The sequence below is a fragment of the Rana temporaria genome, chromosome 4 (genome assembly GCF_905171775.1).
Source record: "Rana temporaria chromosome 4, aRanTem1.1, whole genome shotgun sequence".
NCBI lineage: Eukaryota > Metazoa > Chordata > Amphibia > Anura > Ranidae > Rana > Rana temporaria.
In genome coordinates, this window is record NC_053492.1 from 118,923,788 (window position 1) to 118,944,505 (window position 20,718).

A 20,718-nucleotide genomic window follows, 5' to 3' on the forward strand; every position below is an offset into this window, starting at 1 on the left:
CCACCAGCATTGGACCAGTGTTCTGTCTGTCACAGGAGATGGTCCGATGGCGGAGGCGGGACTGTGCGTGTGTGACGTGACAGCCGAGTGACACCTGAGTGGAGATGACGACTCTGTGATTTCCGGCAGTGATTTCTGACGGGCGCTCGTCCCCCTCCTTTCCCACCCTCTTTGCAGCAACTGCTAGTTTTCTCTCTGCCCCATAGCTTCACCCGTCAGATTAAAGACTGTAGGTACACGCTACAGTCTCGGCCAGCGCTGCCCGCGTTTAAGGGTTTCCTCACCCTCCCCTTCACCACAGACTGCTGAATATATAGAAGCCCCAAGCCGCGCTACAGTCCCGGTCAGCGCTGCCTGCTAAGGTACTGTGTATAAGGTACTGTGTATCTGTATCTCCTTGAACATAGGAGCTGCTCTCTGAGTTGCTTGTACATTGCTGCTTATCTTATTTTTAATTTTAACTGCATTTACTATTTGGACTTAAAAAATTTGTTTTTCCAGAAAATCCCCTTTTTAAAATTGTGGTGCGTGTTATACGCCGATAAATACGGTACTTTAGTCTACAGTACAATGCAGTACAAAATCACCAGACTGGTTATAATGCCTCTATCTGGTGGTGACAATAAAAAATATTTCTTACTGTTTTTAGAGACGAACTGAGAAGTTACTCCAACCTGGAATGTGGCAAATACAGGAGAGTGATCACTTGTCATGATATCCTCTGTGCAGCCTGATAAGAGGGAGAACAAATGAACTTCAGTTATTACCACAAGGAATGCACACAGGCAAATTACATTATCATATACTGTTAGATATGCAACTACATGTGTTCCTGATTGGGCTGGTTTCCCTGAGGTTTCTTTGAAATATTTGGATGCAAAAACATGAAGTTGTAATTATGTATATGCTCATTGCATCTATGTACTCTGAAAATAATTACATCCATTGATGGACTTACCATAGGACTGACATAAGACATGCATGTTGGGATATGACTTCCACAAAACCCTATCACACCAAGAAGGTAAATTATACTTCATCTGCAAAAAAACATATGCATTGTTAGAAATAAATAGAGCATGCATGGTGATACATGAACCTAATTAGCACCCAAGGAAAGGCACGTATAGCCTTTAATGTGTTTGAATACTGTAATGCTTGAATTGGGTCATCCCCTTCTAGCAGAATTGCTCTAATACTTAAAGTAGAATTATAGGTATATGGGACAGAGTAATGGAGGGTCACAACCCCTGTCAGTTTAGGTTTTGCCATCTGTATCCCATTTGGGAGATTTCCCTTCACTTCCTGTCCCATAGACAAAACAGGAAGTGAGAGGAAGTCTCTGAAAATTTAGGGAATCCCCAGGTCACTAGAACTAGTGTCCCCATTGAACAATTCTGCCTCAGCTACTTTTCTGGGGACAACCCAAAATTTTTAGGTTTCTTTTACTGTCACTTTCAGTGATAATGGTATACAGGACAAATAGAGAGAGTGAAAATCCCTATGGGGGGCACAGACAAAAATAAAAAACTGACAGGTGTTATCTATCTTTACTCCAAAAAAGTTTTGCCTTTTTTCATGATACCTGTGTGATCCCTTTAGAATCTGGAAATCACTGTTGTAGACAGCGCTACTCTAGTAATCTCCAATTGCTTCCAGGTCCTGTGCCGAGCCCTGCCATGCTGCACTGTGAACACAAGAGGCAGGCTGCTTTGAGTGGCCGCCATTCAGAGATCGATTTGCATTTTCTCAATGCGGTAAGTGCAAAACATTCTCTGACAACACGCTCTCCACCTTGTCCAATCAGAGAATGCTTTGCATTGAAAATTCAAAAGACTCTGAATGGCACCCATGCCTCACAGGCTACCCCCTGTTTTCACAATGTAGCAGAGCAGCCACTTGTCACAGGACCCAGAAGCTAGTGAGGATCACTGAAGTAGCGGTGATTTCCAGCTTCCAGTGGAATCCCACAAGTACAGTACATACATACAGTATGTAAGTAAACGAAGGATGGCTGCACACCCATGCACAATGCAATATGGTTTATTTCCAAAATATAAAAACAGCACTGGAAAGGTACAAACAGGAGGAAGCAGGTAACACGCTTCACACGACTAGCATGTGTTACCTTACAAAAGTAAATCACCTTTCACATACTTATGTAAAACATCACATGTAATCAATTGGTTAATTAGGTGATAAGACTGATTGAACTTGTCGTTTCCAACCTTCGTTTTCATTCGCAGAAAGATATACATCGAAAAAAAAACATTAAATTCTCAAAAGTGAAAAAAACAAGAATGATTTTTTTAGTATATACGCATCTGTGAGGAAAAAAGAAGGATACATAAGTAGAAACACATAATCCTAAACAAAACAAAAAAAGACAAAACTAAAAGAAAGGAAGACACATAAAAATATGTAATATAGCAGGAGATCTTAAATAAGAACTAACACACCAGTGATTAGATGAAACAGATATATAAATATTCATGTCTCATACTAAATACACAATAATGGACAGAAAAATTATGCAACAAATGTTATAACCATCAAATGAACACAAATAATGACCTTTGATTAATAATAAATAATTGTTGTCAAGAGACTATTCAACGAATATAGACATATCATAAATCGTAATCTAATCATAAAAATTTTTGTAAAGTCCCATTCAAAATTAAGGCCCATCGGAATGTTCCCCCATACCCTCCTGAGCAATGCTGCCTGTGTCTATAGACACAGCTCAGCCCCGCCCCCTGCCTCATAGGATTTGACTAACAGCAGCAGGAGTCAATGGTTCCCGCTGAGTCAGCAAAGCCTGCAAGACCAGGAAGTGAGTGGCGAGAGCCATTGCAGACAGGAACAACACTGAATAGAGTGAAGACTCAAGGTAAGTACAGTATAGGGGGGGGCATACTGCTACCTAAACATGTTTTACCTCAATGAAAGAAATGCATTAAGGTGGAAATGTTTAGGCTTTAGAACCACTTCAATTCGTATTTTTGCTTGTACCAGTTGTACAATTTAAAAATGACCTACCCCTGTTGCTTTCTGCTTGGTGTAGCAGTACCGTTCTCTGGTTCCTCTCTCAAACCGATACGTGGGAGGAAAAGAGATATCTTCTTCTTCTGTAAGGAGGAATTAAGAAAAAAGACCAAAATGGAATAGACATATAAGCTGTCCATACAAAGGATATTGTCATTATTTTTAAATTTCAGTGCAAACTTCTCAATGCACTATTGGCAATGAACAACTTTGATAAAATAATATTTTGCTTGGATTTTCCTCCCCTTGCCAGTATGTTTGCGATACAGCACCAAATGACCTCTTATAATGTGGATTATCACCATGTACTGTACTTTTTATCATCTGCTATCAGCTAGTACATAGAGGACTGATTAATAATATAACTTACGGAAGTGGAGGAAGACTCGGCTTTCAATACGCTCCATGTTTAACTGGTCAAAGACCAGTAGTTCTTGGTATTGCTGTTGCTTAATCTTCTGTACAATGTTCTCTGCCTCCTGCCATTTGTAGAGAAGTGAATAAGTAAAATTGCAATAGAACTAATTATCAAGATATGCAGTGTTCACATTTTAATTTTCACACCATTTTGAAACTGGAAAAAATAAGGTTATAGACTTGGAGTTGACTTACTAAAAGAAGCAGAAACTATTCCCTCTGCAAATGATCATCATTGTAAATAAGGTCACGATGAGTTGAATTGTAAAGACTGTTCTCCCAGATGTGATGGATGAGTGAAGTAAACGCAGCCTGGCCTCATTTAAAAAGCTCATGGAACTTTAACTCTGTAAAGTGAATAATCTCTTTTCTAACTCAATGATCTCTGATTCTTTAGTAAAATCACTGTTTGTCAGTCTACAATCAGATTCTGACTTTGAGAACATGTTTTATGTAATGTTAAAGTATATCTAAAACCAAATTTTCAGTCATATCTCCTGTTAGGTTTTTGCTATATGAGAGAGTTCCCTTCACTTCTCGCCCTGTTCACGATACAAAGTATGAGGAAGTCTTTCCATAGAAAGGGAAAACCTATCTTATATAAACAAAAAAAGCCGCGCCAAAAAAACAGCCTGTTGGAATACACAGTCTCTGAGCTTGTGATTTAGTTCCGTGATTGATTAAATAGCAGTTGTATGTTCACGAGGTAGGCAGATTAGACCCTGGCGATAGTACTTCATACGTTCCACACCACCAAGTGACACATAAACAAAAGTGACCCTCCACCGGAAAGAAGAGCCGCTTACCAGAAGGCAAGCAGTTAAGGCAGATGGCTATAACCCAGCCGAGGCCTTTAATCCTTGGACGTTTTCCACCAGGGAGCCCACTGTCCTTTGAGTGTGATAGATGTCAGCTCCAACGGTTCTGAAAGCCAGTATACCACCGGGCATTTGGAAGTTTCGGCTTTAGGTGGTAAATAGATCCCAAATCTTATTTTACACTTGAGTTCCGTGCTGGAGTACAACTCGACTGTCATACACACGATCTGGCTTTTGCCCGGCCAAACTCACATCGGGATTCCAATGGAATTTCATTGGAGTAAAAGAGATTATTTTCTCTATCTAAACTCCAACGAAATTCCTTGGAATATCCGATGGAAAAACTCAGATGGGCATGCACACGGTCAAAATTTCTGATGGAAAAAGTCCGTCTGACGTTTTCCATCGGAAATTCCGATCGTGTGTACGGGGCATAAGACAGTTCTCAGAAGAACAAGTGTCCCATTGGAAGATTTTCCCATGTATTCCCCTTTCAAAGTTTAGAATTTTCTCTCATTTTCAGTCTCAATGACAATGGTCATCAGGAAAAATAGACAGAGTGAATCTCTGCAGCAGAAACAGAAGGGACATCAATAGAAAGTTGACAAGGGTTCTAACCCCCCATCCCGCTATTTGAAAATAACAAAAATGTGCTTTTTGCTTTAGATACACTTTAAGTCCTGATTTACACCTATGCATTTTTAGTGCTTTTTGCATTTTGCAGATTTGCACTACAGTCCATTTAACATGGTTTCCTATGGAACACGTTCTGTAGTGCAAATCTGCAAAATGCAAAAAGCACAAAAAATGCATAGGTGTGAATCCAGCCTTACCCGCCCTCTCTAGACCATCTATCCCATACCATCTATCTTAACCTTTTCATATGGAGAAGACCATGAAATAACTTTCCAGTATCACTGATTAATCACGTGATGGTCAATGAGAAGACTGCTCCCTACATTTGTGGTCAGTGGCAAGAGTCCTCCCCTTACAGATAGACCAAAAGATCAATGGTGTCATGGGTTACCTATCCGAGAGACAGAAATTGTTCAGTGCTCAAGGAATCCCTAGCAACCTCTGGAAGAACCTAAGGATTCTATGGAACCCTTGTTGGCAAAGGCTGATATATACTCTTACCCAAAGAAGAATACAGAACAGGTAGAAAGACAGAGGCACGTCTTTGTAAGGGATGATACTGTAAGCAACTTTTGTGGCAATAAGAATTAAAAATAATTGTGACAATGATGTACAAAAGCTGCGAGAACCCTAAACTATATAGAGAAGAGGCTGGCCTAATAAGCACTTACATTGTTAGGAAGTTGAACACGGTAGTTGAGATCCCCCAACCAAAAAAGATGGGTAAATCGATGGGAGAGATTGAAAGGAATAAGCTTCTTGTCACCCATGATCAGGAAGCGCAATATGTTAAAGTAATTCTGTTTCCTCCTAATAGAAAGCAAACAAAAGGCAGTTAGTATTGTTTGGGGGGCTGTCCATGGGGGACACAAGCTGGAGTTTAACAGAGACGCTATACAGTACCTGAGTTTCTTTTCACTCCCAGAAGTAAGGTGACTGTTTATGAAACCAAAAGAAGTCCCATTGAACACAAAAGAGGCACCAACTGCTCCTTTGTTTCCTGTGTAGAAGAATATGCTGCTAATAAACAACAATTTACTGTAGGAGCATATATAGTCTAAGAAATTTCTAGCGCTAATTTGGCTGCTTTTACAATTGCCTGAATATGATTTCGCTCCACTGCATCAGAAATGACTGCATCTACTGTTTTCTTAAAACCAACAAAAATTGTATCTTTACCTGATCCACAATAGTTTCACAAAATAAATTATTAAAGTGGACCTAAGCTCAAAAGTGAAGCAATGCTATGTTCTAAAATCTAGAAACGTTAATTTTGTCTAAGAAGTACCCAGAAAATGTAACGTTTGTTTGTAATTTGTCCAGAAAAATGGCAATCCACTTCCTGGTATGTGAGAGTGCCTAGGAACTCCTGTGCCGTCAGCCTATAGCTGTATACCTGCAGTGTGAAATCTAAGGCAGTGCTGACTCTGGCTGCTAGTCATAGGAGATTTGAAGTGAAATTTGATGATGTCACTACTATGCTCCTTACATGAGGAAGCAAAGCCCTGCCTCTACCAAGATGTCTGTCCCCACACCACAGTGTTGAGCAACACATGGTTAGCCAGTAATGGGGAAAAATCAACTGCTTAGAGATCACAGGTAAAACTGGTGACTAGTCCTTTGACCTACGCCTGCCTTTTTTTGGGCACAGCTTCTAGAGTTCTGTTCCTCTTGTCCTAATTTTTGTTTTACAGAAGCAACAAAGCATATATTAAAAATGAATAAACAGCATAGGTTGCCTGTAGTAACCACATATAGCTGTCATTTTTCAAGTAAATATAAAAAATAAATGAAAGATAATTACTGATTGGTTTCTGAGGGCCATCTCTTTACTTTCTTTATTTTATTATGGTACCCCATGTTCCTCATTTAAAATGTTATTCCCTGACATTTCTCTGGGAAACAGCTTAAAATATTTCTATGTGTATACTGCTCACTGTATAACAACAGCAATACCATTTAGGTGTCTGATCCTGCCAAATCAGTAGGATTAGATGACAAGATTGCATTAGGGTGTGCACCTCAAAGCTTAAACATATATGTCTGTGTGTGCATGTGTATATATACTAATAAATATTCCAATCGCACACCTTCCTGGGGAAACGGCTCATAAATACAAAAATGGGTGCTGAAGCGATCACCAGCCAGGTACTGGAACAATCAACCACATGAACATATTTGCCAGCACACCACGGATCGTATATAACGTCCACAAGTTTTAATGCACAGAAAACATCACAAGAAGTGCAACGTTTCAAGGCCACGCAGGACCTCTTCGTCAGGCAAGTGATCACTTGCCTGACAAAGAGGTCCTGTGTGGCCTCGAAACGTTGCACTTCTTGTGATGTTTTCTGTGCATTAAAACTTTTGGACATTATATACGATCCGTGGTGTGCTGGCAAATATGTTCATGTGTATATATACTGACGGTGTCAATAGAGCAGTGTACGGTGTCAGTAGGGAAGAGATTGGTGTCAGTAGGGCAGTGGATGGTGTCAGTACTTTTTATTTTTATTATTTTATTTATTTAAATATATTTTATTTTTTTAAATATTTTTTTTTACAATTTCTTTGGGGCCTTTGGTGAAATATCAGGGGTTTAAACAGTAGGAATCTGCACAACACAGGGTGATTAGGGTGTGCCCAGGCACACCTGGCATACCCTGTGTGCACGCCTATGCAATCAGGGTATATATAGAGTAACACAGATGCCAGGGGATGCAGTTACCAGATCCTTCTCAGGGAAAAGGCTGGGTTGGAGTTTACTGGACAATTATATTTCTCCCCAGAGATATACATGAACCTGTATTTGCTGTGTATGTAAAAAATGTATATCAATAGGTGAAAAACAATCAAAACCTCTGATTAAATTTAAATACCCAGGTTTTATTTGTGGTCTGAAGGCATGTGAAAAAATAAAAAAACATTAAAGCACAGAATGATTACTTACCAAGCGTATTGGCAATTCCAGTCTTTACACTGTTGGTGCAAACATGGCTGATTCGGTGAGCATGTTCTTGCTTGGCTAGGATTACAATCCGTATGTTCCAGAGTGTCTGGATTGTTATCTAGGTTAAAGTAAATGTAGTCACAAACTCTTATATGGAAACCAGTTTTTATTTGCATTTAAATGGCTCAAAACTTCAATATTACCAGCTTATAATCGGCAGTGGTGATCTCATTTAGGGAACGGAGCAATATTTCTACCCACTCCTTTTCATTCAGAGGATCCTCTTGTGTACCGATTACATATATGTCATGTTCAATGTAATCTGCTGTCTCATCACGTGTCTTCCCCTGACCTTTACACAGGAACCATGATGTGATATCCTTTGGCGGGTGAGCATCACCTGTCACAATACACCAACAAGTATGACAGATGAGATCTTAGAACAGGCAGAGCTGATAGCTACGTTGGTCAAATAGAAATGCTGGACTGACCCATATTCCATGTTCCAGTAAAAATCGATAACATGTCTGGTTCCAACTGGTCTGAATGCTTATTCTTCATCTGCTGTAGGAGTTGACAAAACCCTTCTCGCTTCTGTATGGTGGAAGAGAAAACAAACTAAGATACTGTGCAGGATTGTTGACCTGTTAGCACATGTGATCTTTGCTTTTGTGTTGTCAGAAAATGCTTTCACTTTTTATCTTTAACTTTTTACAAAAAAGCAAGTTAGGCTTACCGGTAACTTGTTTTCCAGAAGTCTTTCAGGACAGCACCTCGAGATATTGGCTCCTCCCTCTCCACAGGAAACACCTTCAATCCAAGATCTTTAAAGGGAGGCTCCTCCCAGCACACATCAGTTGTTACCGAGAAACCTCCGGCCCCGGCTGGAACACATAAACACATAGGTTAGTCACAGCGTGGCACATTAATAATTATATATACGGGCGGGATGCTGCTGTCCTGAAAGACTTCTGGAAAACAAGTTACCGGTAAGCCTAACTTGCTTTTTCCCAGGGCGTCTTTCAGGACAGCACCTCGAGAGGATACCAGAGACTTACCACCCTAGGGCGGGACAACAGCTTGTAGGACCTTCCTGCCAAATGCTTGATCCTTGGCAGAAATAAGGTCCAACCTATAATGCCGTACAAAGGTGTTAAAGCTTGCCCACGTCGCCGCCTTGCATATTTGGTCCGGGGTGGCACCAGCTCTCTCAGCCCATGAGGTTGCAAGCGCACGTGTAGAATGAGCACAAATCCCTTCTGGCGGCACTAACTCTGAATGCAAATAAGCCTCCCTGATAGCTAATTTTAACCATCTGGCTATGGTGCCCCTTGAGGCCGGGTGGCCTTTTCTTTTGCCCCCAAATAAAATAAATAGTGACTCTGATCATCTGAAAGGCTCTGTTATTTTGAGATAGCATAGCAAAGCCCTTCTCACATCCAACATGTGAAAAAAAGATTCTTTCTCCCCCACGGGGTTGGAACAAAAAGTGGGTAGCACAATCTCCTGAGAGCGATTGCTCGCTGAGGCTACCTTAGGTAAGAATTTTGGGTCTGTTCTAAGCACAACCCTATCAGAAAATAATGAAAAATACGGTTCCCTTACTGACAGGGCCTGTAGTTCGCTAACCCTGCGAGCTGAGGTTATTGCGACCAGAAAAAGAACCTTCAAGGTAGCATCCCTAAGAGACGCATCACTCAAAGGCTCAAAAGGTTTTACTGCTAAAGCCCTTAAAACCACCGATAGGTCCCACTTAGGGAAGCCCTTGACCCGTGGCGGCCTAGCCCTAGTGAGGGCTCTAAAAAATCTGGCTACCAACGGCTCTGAGGCTATGGATCTTTCCAAGAAAACTGCTAAGGCGGACACCTGCACTTTTAGGGTGCTGACCGCTAATCCTTTGTCCGCTCCATCCTGAAGGAACTCTAGGATGGCAATAAGACTGCTCGGCTCCCTGGCTGAAGCATTACACCAGGACGTATATACTCTCCAAACTTTAGCATAGATGGCTCTCGTGACTTTCTTCCTGCTATTTAACAGGGTAGAGATCAGCCGATCTGAAAAACCTTTATCTTTTAAGATCTTCCTTTCAGAAACCAAGCTGCAAGGGAGAGTCTGGATACGTCCGGGTGGAATACTGGACCCTGCCTCAGAAGATCTGACCTGAGAGGAAGATGCCAACATGGTTCCGTTGCCATCCCTAGGATTGCTGAGAACCATGCTCTCTTGGGCCAGTAAGGGGCGATCAAAATAACTGGGACCCCTTCTTTCTGAATCTTTCTTAGGACTAGCGGGAGAATCTGGAAAGGGGGGAAAGCAAAGCAAAGGCGAAATCTCCATGGATGCGCCAGAGCATCTATCCCCAGGGACCCGACCCGCCTGTCCAGGGAAAAAAACCGAGGTACCTGGGCATTCTCTCTCGAGGCAAACAGGTCCACCTCCGGTTGACCCCACCTGTTGGAGATTTCTAGAAAGACTTCTGGACTCAATGACCACTCCGCCTCCCGAACCTGATGTCTGCTCAGAAAGTCTGCCACCACGTTCAGTGATCCCCTCAGGTGCACCGCTGAGAGGGATAGTAAGTTCTTTTCTGCCCACTGTAAGGTGCTTTCGGCCAACAACAGCAGGGGCTTGCTTCTGGTGCCCCCCTGTCTGTTTACATACGCTACAGCCGTAACATTGTCTGTCAACACCTGAACATGGTGGCCTACCAGATCTGGGGCAAACCTCTGTAGAGCTAATGAGATCGCTCGTAACTCTCTCCAATTTGAGGACCGAACCGACTCCTCTTTTGACCAGCAGCCCTGAATGAAATCTTTCTCTAAGTGGGCTCCCCATCCCCACGCACTGGCATCTGTTGTTAACCTTTTTTCCACCGGGAAAGACCACAACAGACCCCTCGAGAGGACCTGCTGGTTCTTCCACCAATAAAGGGATCTTTTTACCCGGGATGGAATCTTTACAAGATTGTCCAGGGAGCTGAGACTGTGATCCCAAGATCTTAGAAGAAAACTCTGTAAGCAACGGACATGCAGTCTCGCCCACTGTACTGCCGGCATGGTCGAGGTTAACACCCCTAAAGCCGACATTACCTGTCTTATAGTTATGGGCTGGTTGGACTGGAGCCGAGAAATGGTCTCCTGGACCTTGGCTTTCTTTTCTATGGGTAGAAACATTTTCTGGCTCAAAGAGTTCACCTGATAGCCCAGGAAAATAATTTCTTGAGTGGGTACTAGAGATGATTTCTGAAGATTCAGAATCCATCCCAGAGATTCTAAGTGACTCTGAGCTTTGGACAAATCCATCAGCAGTTTTTCCCTTGACGGGGCAAAAATCAATAGGTCGTCTAAATACGGGATTACCGCCACCCCCTGTAAACGAAGCGGGGCCAAGGCCTCTGCCATCACCTTGGAAAATATCCGTGGTGAGGATGAGAGCCCGAAGGGGAGAGCCCTGTACTGTAGGTGTTGGACCACCCCTCCTCTCCTTACCGCTAGTCTGAGGTATCTCTGGGATTGCGGAGCGATTGGGATGTGCAGGTAGGCGTCCCTTAAATCTATTGACGCCATGAAGCAACCTGGCGTCAATAGATTCCTTACCGAAAAAATAGAGTCCATTTTGAACCTCCTGTACTTGACTGATTTGTTCAAGGGTTTTAAGTTTAAGATCATCCTGAATTTTCCCGTGGGTTTCCTCACTAGAAACACATGGGAGTAAAACCCCAACCCTTGTTCTGCCTGAGGCACCTGCACTATTACCCCCTGCTGAATAAGCTCCTTTAACCTCCCTGGCGGTATGATTCTGTCAGAAAAAACATGCTAAAAGCGGTACCATTATTTGCAAGGAAATTTGGCGTTTTATATTGTAGGTCTGTAATTTTTAGAAATAACTCACTTAAATCTGACCAAACAAGATTCTAATAGGCATCCCAGGTATGACATTTTTTTAAAAACAAAATTATAAATTATAATATAATAAATAATTATAAATAATTATAACAAATAATAATATAATTATAATAAAAATTATTCAATAATGTAATCAAATCAAAATCACTGAAATTTGCTCAGTTGCAGAATTGTTGCTGTCATTATTTTTTTTTTTTTATGACGAATTTCCCCACAAATCGCTATCGCACAATTCTGCAAGTGATTATAATTTATTATCGCTGTTTTTTAGCTGATCTAAAACTATTTTTGACATAAAGGGACACTTTTGGTTGCTATGGACAATCTACAGTTTGCAGGGAGAAAGAAACTTTTTTATTATATAAAATGACATGCATGACACAGGACAGACCACTAGGGACAGGGGGTGTGTGTTTTTTTTACATACAGTACTGTAATCTATAAGATTACAGTATACTGTATGTAAGGTGTTTGTTTACTTTTTTGAATTTGGCGCCGTTCTCCGTCCCCGTGCGTCGTAACGTCGCAGGGAACGGAGATCGGCGTCACACGGAGGCACTGTGTGAATCGAGCGAGGTCCCGCTCGCTCACACAGCGCGGTGGCATCGCTGGATCCAGGGACAAGGTAAGTAACTTGTGCCTGTGGATCTAGCGAGGCGATCCCGAGTCTGACTCGGGGTGTCCGCTCGCAGCAGGAAAATCTAACCCCGAGTCAGACTCGTGAAGACCGCCAGGCAGGTTAAAGAGGATTTCATGGCCAGGGATTTTAGTGGATCTTTTGGGAGGTTTGTTATCCGGAAACTTTGTGGTGGGGTCTCCGAAAATTCTATCTCGTACCCCCGGGACAAGGTGTTCAGAATGTAACCATTGGTGGTTATCTCTGACCACTGCGGAAGAAATTTCTGCAATCTTCCGCCGACCCGGGTCACCGAGTCATTGAGACTTCTGGGGCTGCGCAGGAGGATTGAAAAGGATTCCTTTTTTCTCCTTGCCCTTTTGGGCCGCCCAACCTCTCCTATCCCCCTGGGGTTTGTTGTTTTTGTCTTGCCCTCTTTGCTGACGAAAAAACCGTCTGGGAGGTTGCCTCTTTCTCTTGACGGGGAAAGATCTTTTCTTATCCGCGGTCCTATCCAACTCAGGACCAAACAAGAGGTCTCCTGAAAAAGGAATGCCGCACAACTTATTCTTTGATGCCGCATCCCCTGGCCAGGTTTTTAGCCATAACGCTCTCCTGGCGGAATTTGCCAGAGCCGCGGACCTAGCTGACATTTTTATAGCCTCTGCTGAAGCATCTGCAATGTAGGCTACAGCTGTGGTTAAGGTAGAAAAAGAATCCAGAATCTCTTCTTTCGATGAATCAGCTGAAATATGAGCTTTCAACTGGTTCATCCAGAACTCCAGATTCCGGGCCACACATGTAGTAGCCATGGCAGGCTTTAGACCATTCATGGTCGATTGCCATGCCCTCTTTAAGAGTAGATCCATACGCTTATCCATGGGGTCCTTAAGGACCCCCATGTCTTCAAAGGCCAAGTCTGTTGACCTGGATACCTGCGAAAAAGCCGCGTCTAGTCTAGGAACTTTGTTCCAGACTGCTGCTGAATCTTCCTCAAAAGGAAAGCGCCTCTTATGAGCTTTAGGAAAAAAGGGCTTCTTTTCTGGATCCTGCCATTCTCTAATTATGGCCTCAGAAATTACTGCATGAACTGGAATGACCCGCCCTTTAGGTTCACCTAGACCCGCATACATGCGGTCATGTAAGGTTAAATCTCTTTTTTCCTCAGTCAGGCCCAAAGTAACCTGTATGGCCTTGATTAAGCCTTCCACTACCTCCAGGGATAATTTAAACTTTGAGGGTTGTCCTATCACCTCCCCCTCTGATTCCTCTGAGTCCTCGCTACCGTGTTGGTCCCCGGGACCTGAATCCTCAACCATAACAAGTTCAGGTACAATCCCTGACTCCTGCGAAGATTGGGAAGTGGATGCTTGAGGGGTGGAAGGCGCAACTAATGAATCACGCATAGATTGGAACGTGCTCAATAGCTCTTTTTTCGCTGAGGAGATCAGATCATCCCGCATGGCGGCTGATTCTTCCTGAATTAAAACATCAATGCAAGCTTTACACAATACTTTCTTCCAGCTATCGCTCATCTTTGATCTACATGATGGGCATTTTCTTCTAGTGTCGGATTTAGCCTGAAAAAAAGCACAGAAGAAAGTAGGGGGACCCTAGTGAGAACCCTGTTCCCATATGTGGTCCCCTAGCAAAGGTGCACTAGTAAAAGACAGCAGCCAAACCAGTGCCCAGACAGGCCCCCCAAAGCCACTGGGGGGGGAGAAAAAAAAAGTTGAGACCGACCCTCCACCTTAAGAAAAAACTTAGGGCAGAAAAAATCAAAAGGAAGGACACTTACTGTGCTGCTTCCTGCTGAGGTCTTGCTGGTGCTTGTGCCTGTCCCCACCGCTGGATTCTCTGCCGTTTCCATCTCAGAACGCCAGCGCTTCACCCTGTGGCTTGTTACACCTTCTCCGGAGACCAAAAGCGCCGTTGCGCCGGACCGGAAGAAAGAAATCAGCACCAGCTCCCGCCCCTTCCTCTAGCCGAAAGCGCCGGAAATGACGCATCACACCAGCGACCGCGCTGTATGAAAAATAATGGCGCGAATCGCGCGCGCGGCCGCCGGACGCCCTCCCAGCTTTTCGTTGGCTCCACTGAGCACGCTACCGTGGAAGGGGGAGCCCGGCTACTAACCGCCACCGAACGGGTAGCGCGGGGAGCGGACGTCTCACAGGCAGATGCCTGACAGGTAAGAGGGAAGCGGTCCCACAGGACCACAAAAAAATATTTACTCCCCTCTGGAAGGTGTTCCCTCCGGGTCGGAGGAAACACAAAAAAACTGATGTGTGCTGGGAGGAGCCTCCCTTTAAAGATCTTGGATTGAAGGTGTTTCCTGTGGAGAGGGAGGAGCCAATATCTCGAGGTGCTGTCCTGAAAGACGCCCTGGGAAAAATATGCTAAACCTTAAAGTGGCTGTAAACCCTCTGATCATACTTTCACCTACAGGTAAGCCTACATTAAGGCTAAGATAGCACATTTTTTCTTTATATGAGCACAGTTAGCCACAGTTTAGCTCCAAGGCAACTGATTTGTTTCAGGATGCCACAGGGCCAATATCATCACAATTATATTCACATATCTTCAAAGTTTAAAGCCTCGTACACATGACTGAGTTTCTCGGCAAAAACCAGCAAGAAACTTGCTGTGTTTTTTTTTTTGCAGAGGAAACCGGTCGTGTGTACATTTTTCGACAAGGAAACTGTCGAGGATCCCGTCGAGCCAAAAAGAGAGCATGTCTTCTTTTTCCTCGACGGGAATGGAGAAACTTGCCTTGTCGAGTTCCTCGACAGCCTAACAAGGAACTCGACGAGGAAAACGATGTGTGTACGAGGCTTAACACTTTACCATACAATTACCATTAGAATATCCTCAAGGTGTAACACTCCATCATTATTAGAATTTCAACACAGGGAATTCAAGGTTCATCAACAGGGATTACCTCCTGACGATATACAAGGTGGCTCTCTCTGCATATGAGCATACCTACCAGTAGTTACCCGATATTTGATACTGTACACATAGCATTGTGCACACCATTACAGTTGTTCCAGGGGAACTACCCATTTTCGCATTGGATTTTACATGTGTTTAGCTCATAAGGCAGCGCCACCACCCCGTAATATATTTATCTTGATCCTACACCCCTCGTTTGGGGGGTTTGTCAGGGGGGCAGCAGCCTAATACCCCACCTTAGCACGGAATTCATTTTATTAAAGCCTACATTAAGGCTTACCTGTAGGTGCTTGCAATATCTCCTGTGCAGGAATCAATATATTCCTGTGTGGGAATCATGCCGGTTCCGCACGCATTCACGGGGGTGACGTCATCGCCGCTCCGGCCAATCACAGCGCCGGAGCAGCGATACACGGAAGTAACCGCAGGGAGAGATGGCTGCGGCTGGAGGGGAAGACGAGGACGACTTCGGGGGCTTCGATCTAAGGTAAGTAATCCATAATGGGCTAGTATGCTAGTCATACTAGCTCATTATGTCTTTGTCTTGCAGGTTTTTATTTTTTATTTTATTTTTAATTTGGGTTTACAACCGCTTTAAGAGAATCTGAAAATTCAACTTACATTATTTTGTGCAAGTTTTACATTTGTGTCATTTTCATAGATGTGTGCAGCCTATTGCATTAGAATGAGCACCCCAAAATCTCAAACAACCATGGGTGTATTACAGGGCAGTGTAATGTATGTGCCTAAATATTGCACAGGTATGTAGTTGGTTTGTTGTCTCATGCAATAAGTATTTAACTATTGTTTTACTATTACATGCACTTATTTCCTGTGAATCCATATTTTGTTTGCATGAAACATAATTGTTTGTCCTTAATAGCAAACCTTAAATGGTTCAATTTTCCTTTGTCCTCATTCAGGAACGATCAATAATACAAAGTATTTATAAAAAAAAGGAAAGCTTATGCTATCACATGTTTAATTTAGCATTAGTAATCTTAGCAAAAAAAAAAAAAAAAAGAATACAGTAAGTTACAAAGATATTCAAAGAGAAACCATAGTGTAGTTTAAGTGAGCACATACTGAGTTTTTTGTCATTTGTGATGTGACTTTCACATTTTTACAACAGTGCTATTCCATATTTTTGCTAAGAATATAGAACAGTACCCCTTCAAGAAGAGTGGGCAAAATCGGACTTTGAGGCTCGTGGAAGTATAAAAAATATATATTTTATTACATAAATTTACAAAATGTACACTAACAATGGTATACTGGAATGCAACTGATAACAATCACAATACAACCATTCAGAACAAGAGAATAGTGAAAGAATCCTATTGAAGTCGCCTACGCGTTTCACCGTGGGGCTTCTTCAGGACGAAATGAACAGGATTATTGCTACTATGTAGCCATGATTTTCACAATCTGATACACAGCGGTGGATATAATCATCCAGGAAGATTCCAATGATAGATGAAATATATACCGATGGTAGTAGATAGTACAAAAAATATGTTTAGAGATCGATGATCGCAGGTCCAGGCCAAATATGTCAATAATGACATGAGCAAATACACATTACAGTCCCCAGGCAAAAGAAGACGTGTCGGGGATAGAGATGCAGGTAACCGAATCCCTTAAAAATCCACTAGGGGACCTAAAGCTGGGGCAAAAGACAGCTCACAGAGGCAAACATAAGGCCATCCATCAATAAAGGAACAGCATCTCCCATATAACAGAGATCGTCTTGCAAACACCTTGTGTGCATGTAGCGTCCGTGTATGCCCCAGGGACCCCGTGTATACCCCACCCTGGGGCATACACGGACGCTACATGCACACAAGGTGTTTGCAAGACGATCTCTGTTATATGGGAGATGCTATTCCTTTATTGATGGATGGCCTTATGTTTGCCTCTGTGAGCTGTCTTTTGCCCCAGCTTTAGGTCCCCTAGTGGATTTTTAAGGGATTCGGTTACCTGCATCTCTATCCCCGACACGTCTTCTTTTGCCTGGGGACTGTAATGTGTATTTGCTCATGTCATTATTGACATATTTGGCCTGGACCTGCGATCATCGATCTCTAAACATATTTTTTGTACTATCTACTACCATCGGTATATATTTCATCTATCATTGGAATCTTCCTGGATGATTATATCCACCGCTGTGTATCAGATTGTGAAAATCATGGCTACATAGTAGCAATAATCCTGTTCATTTCATCCTGAAGAAGCCCCACGGTGAAACGCGTAGGCGACTTCAATAGGATTCTTTCACTATTCTCTTGTTCTGAATGGTTGTATTGTGATTGTTATCAGTTGCATTCCATTATACCATTGTTAGTGTACATTTTGTAAATTTATGTAATAAAATATATATTTTTTATACTTCCACGAGCCTCAAAGTCCGATTTTGCCCACTCTTCTTGAAGGGGTACTGTTCTATATTCTTATCATTACGGATGCGGCCAATGTGAGTGCTTTCCTTGTGTATTTTGTCCCCCCTCCCTCTTTTCTTTTTATTTTCCTTTCTGATCATCCCTAGTTTTGTGTTTTTCCTTCCCTTCCCATCCCCCTCCTTCCTTTGTTTTCAATCCATATTTTTGCTATTGTAAAAAAAAACAGATTCATAAATTAGCCACAAGAGGGAGTAAATGTTTACCATTTTGTTACACTGCAAAATAGGCTGAGGGCCTGTTTATACCATATAATGAGCAAATATGGCTGACTCCATTTACACATATAATGGCAAATTATACATAGAAGGAAACCTTGTATAACACTAGCACATAATGATCAGATTAATTCATCGAGCTGATCTCAATTACATGTATAGCTAAAGAAATTTTAAAAGACTATGCATCCCCTTTAAACCTAAGTCACGTATGACCAAAAAGATTTAAGGTAGAAATGTAAAGTAATGTAACCAACAGACAGTATAATGTACCTTGGAATCAGCAAAGACATATTCCTTGCGCAGTGTCTTTTCCTTTTCTGTCTCCAGAACAATGACTAATTTATTTGGCAGCTTCTGGGACTTGATTAGCTGCAGAACTAGGAATAAGAAAACCATGTGCTGTTAGCTGGGTCAGGTTATGATGGGTAAAGTGTGCTGTTATATACATATGCCAAATTAAAGTGGAGGTTCACCCAAAAAGTTAATTTTTAACATTAGATTGAGGCTCGTTTTGTCAAGGGGAATCGGGTGGTTTTTTTTTAAATCGAAGCAGTACTTACCGTTTTAGAGAGCGATCTTCTCCACCGCTTCCGGGTATGGGCTGCGGGACTGGACGTTCCTATTTGATTGACAGGCTTCCGACGGTCGCATACATCGCGTCAAGATTTTCCGAAAGTAGCCGAATGTCGGTGCGCAGGCGCCGTATAGAGCCGCACCGACGTTCGGCTTCTTTCGGCTACTCGTGACGCGATGTATGCGACCGTCGGAAGACTGTCAATCAAATAGGAATGCCCAGTCCCGCAGCCCATACCCGGAAGCGGCGGAGAAGATCGCTCTCTAAAACGGTAAGTACTGCTTCGATTTTAAAAAAACTACCCGATTCCCCTTGACAAAATGAGCCTCAATCTAATGTTAAAAAAATTTTTTCGTGTGAACTCCCGCTTTAATCTCAAAATGTGGCATTATGCATTATCTATGTGCAAATTAGAGATTAATTCATTAAAAAGGGCACAGAGGCATGCGCAGTTATGATCTACATTAACAAGCATAGGTTGGTAAGAAATATGAATCCAGCTGAGACTGAGAATAACAGGATACTTCCGGTTAGAAGTAACCGAATTATGGAAATGAAACAGAAACCAGGTTACTTACTTCTACATCATAAATGTCATCAGACTCAAATGAAAAGTAAAAAAGAGTTAGAGGTTGATTTATTAAAACTGCTTCTAACTTCAGTTTGTTCAATTAAGCTTTGACAATAAAACCTGGAAGCTGATTGGTTTCTATGCAGAGTTGCACCAGATTTTGCACTTTCCGGTTTTAGTAAATCAATCCCCTGGGGTACCTTCACAGCTACATAATGAGAAGATGTTACATAACACGACAGCACAATTCATATAACATGACAGTACTGTGAATTAGGGGTTAGGTCTTCTGCCTTGCAGAACATAGGTCCTTGGTTTGAACTCAACAAGGAAAAGTATCTGCATGGTGTTTGCATGCATTTGTGTGGGTTTTCCTCCCATACTCCCAAGACATGGAGGTAGGTCATAGCCCCCTACTGTCCCTCATGTGGAACCAAATCCCTCTACCCCTTTTGGCCGGTTGTATATTTATTTAACTGTCAAAAGTGCCTTACTGCACTAAACCACCTTTAATCTAAAGCTGGATATGCATGTATTGAAATTCAACTGGTTCAGCATGCGTAGCTTCTTGCTAGACCGGTTCTGTTGAATGGCCCTGCTGGAAAACCAGAAATTGATCAGCCGCTGCAACTTGATCAGTGCAATCTGACAGGTAGATGATAGTAAGAATGAAAACAAAGTGATTTTGAGTTAAACAAATAGTTGGGTGTCAGTCTGACACGCCACATCTCCCATTGTGATAAGAAGCCTCTGTCAGAGGCTTCTTACCACATGATCAGCTGTGACCAATCACAGCTGATCATCGTGTGAACCAGGAAGTGTCGGTAAAAGGCATTCCTCAGTTCACGCTGACAGGGAGAGCCGATCAGCGGCTCTCCCTGTCAGAAGGGGGGGGGGGGTCTGTGATGATAATCAGCACAATGATTATTAGCACAGCCCCCTCAGTTGTGCCAATCACCTGCCAATCAGTGCCCAGCAATAAACACAATAATAAAGCCTCCCAGTGCCCACTACAGTGCCAATCAGAGCCCACCACAGTGCCAATCAGTGCCCACCACAGTGCCAATCATTGCCCAGTAATCTGTCAGTAATCTATCAATACCTCATCATCAGTGCTGCCCACCAGTGCCACCTGTCAGTGCCAATCAGTACCGCCTATCAGTGCTAATCAGTGTTGCCTGTCAGTGCCCATCACAGCCATCTGTCAGGGCCCATCAGTGCCTCTTGTCAGTGCCCATCAGTGCCGCCTATCAGTCCCCATCAGTGCTGCATATCAGTGCTGCCTATTGGTGCCCATCCGTGCCGCATATCAGTGTCGCCTATCAGTGCCCATCAATTCTACATATCAGTGCCTCCTAATTAGTGCCCATCAGTGCCAACTCATCAGTGCCCATCAGTGCTTGTCAGTGAAGGGGAAACAAAATTTTATGACAGAAACTAAGAAAATTTTTTTTTTTACAAAAATGTTGGGATTTTCTAGTTTGTTTAACAAAAAAAAAAAAAACCCAGAGGTGATAAAATATCATCAATAGAAAGCTCTATTTGTAG

At 42.6% G+C, this 20,718-nt stretch overlaps 1 protein-coding gene across 3 annotated transcripts in view; it reads right to left on the minus strand.

Annotated features, from left to right (window-relative positions):
- Positions 1-20,718, minus strand: part of INPP5D (inositol polyphosphate-5-phosphatase D) — a 168,839-nt gene that overhangs the window by 22,654 nt on the left and 125,467 nt on the right. For all 3 annotated transcript variants that reach the window (XM_040348937.1, XM_040348936.1, XM_040348938.1), the window contains 10 exons: positions 18,296-18,402; positions 8,361-8,463; positions 8,073-8,269; positions 7,870-7,987; positions 5,823-5,919; positions 5,591-5,729; positions 3,419-3,527; positions 3,043-3,131; positions 959-1,040; positions 641-730 (listed from right to left, as the gene is read on the minus strand). In XM_040348937.1, the coding sequence (XP_040204871.1) occupies positions 641-730; positions 959-1,040; positions 3,043-3,131; positions 3,419-3,527; positions 5,591-5,729; positions 5,823-5,919; positions 7,870-7,987; positions 8,073-8,269; positions 8,361-8,463; positions 18,296-18,402 (1,131 nt within the window). The remainder of the gene's footprint in view (positions 1-640; positions 731-958; positions 1,041-3,042; positions 3,132-3,418; positions 3,528-5,590; positions 5,730-5,822; positions 5,920-7,869; positions 7,988-8,072; positions 8,270-8,360; positions 8,464-18,295; positions 18,403-20,718) is intronic.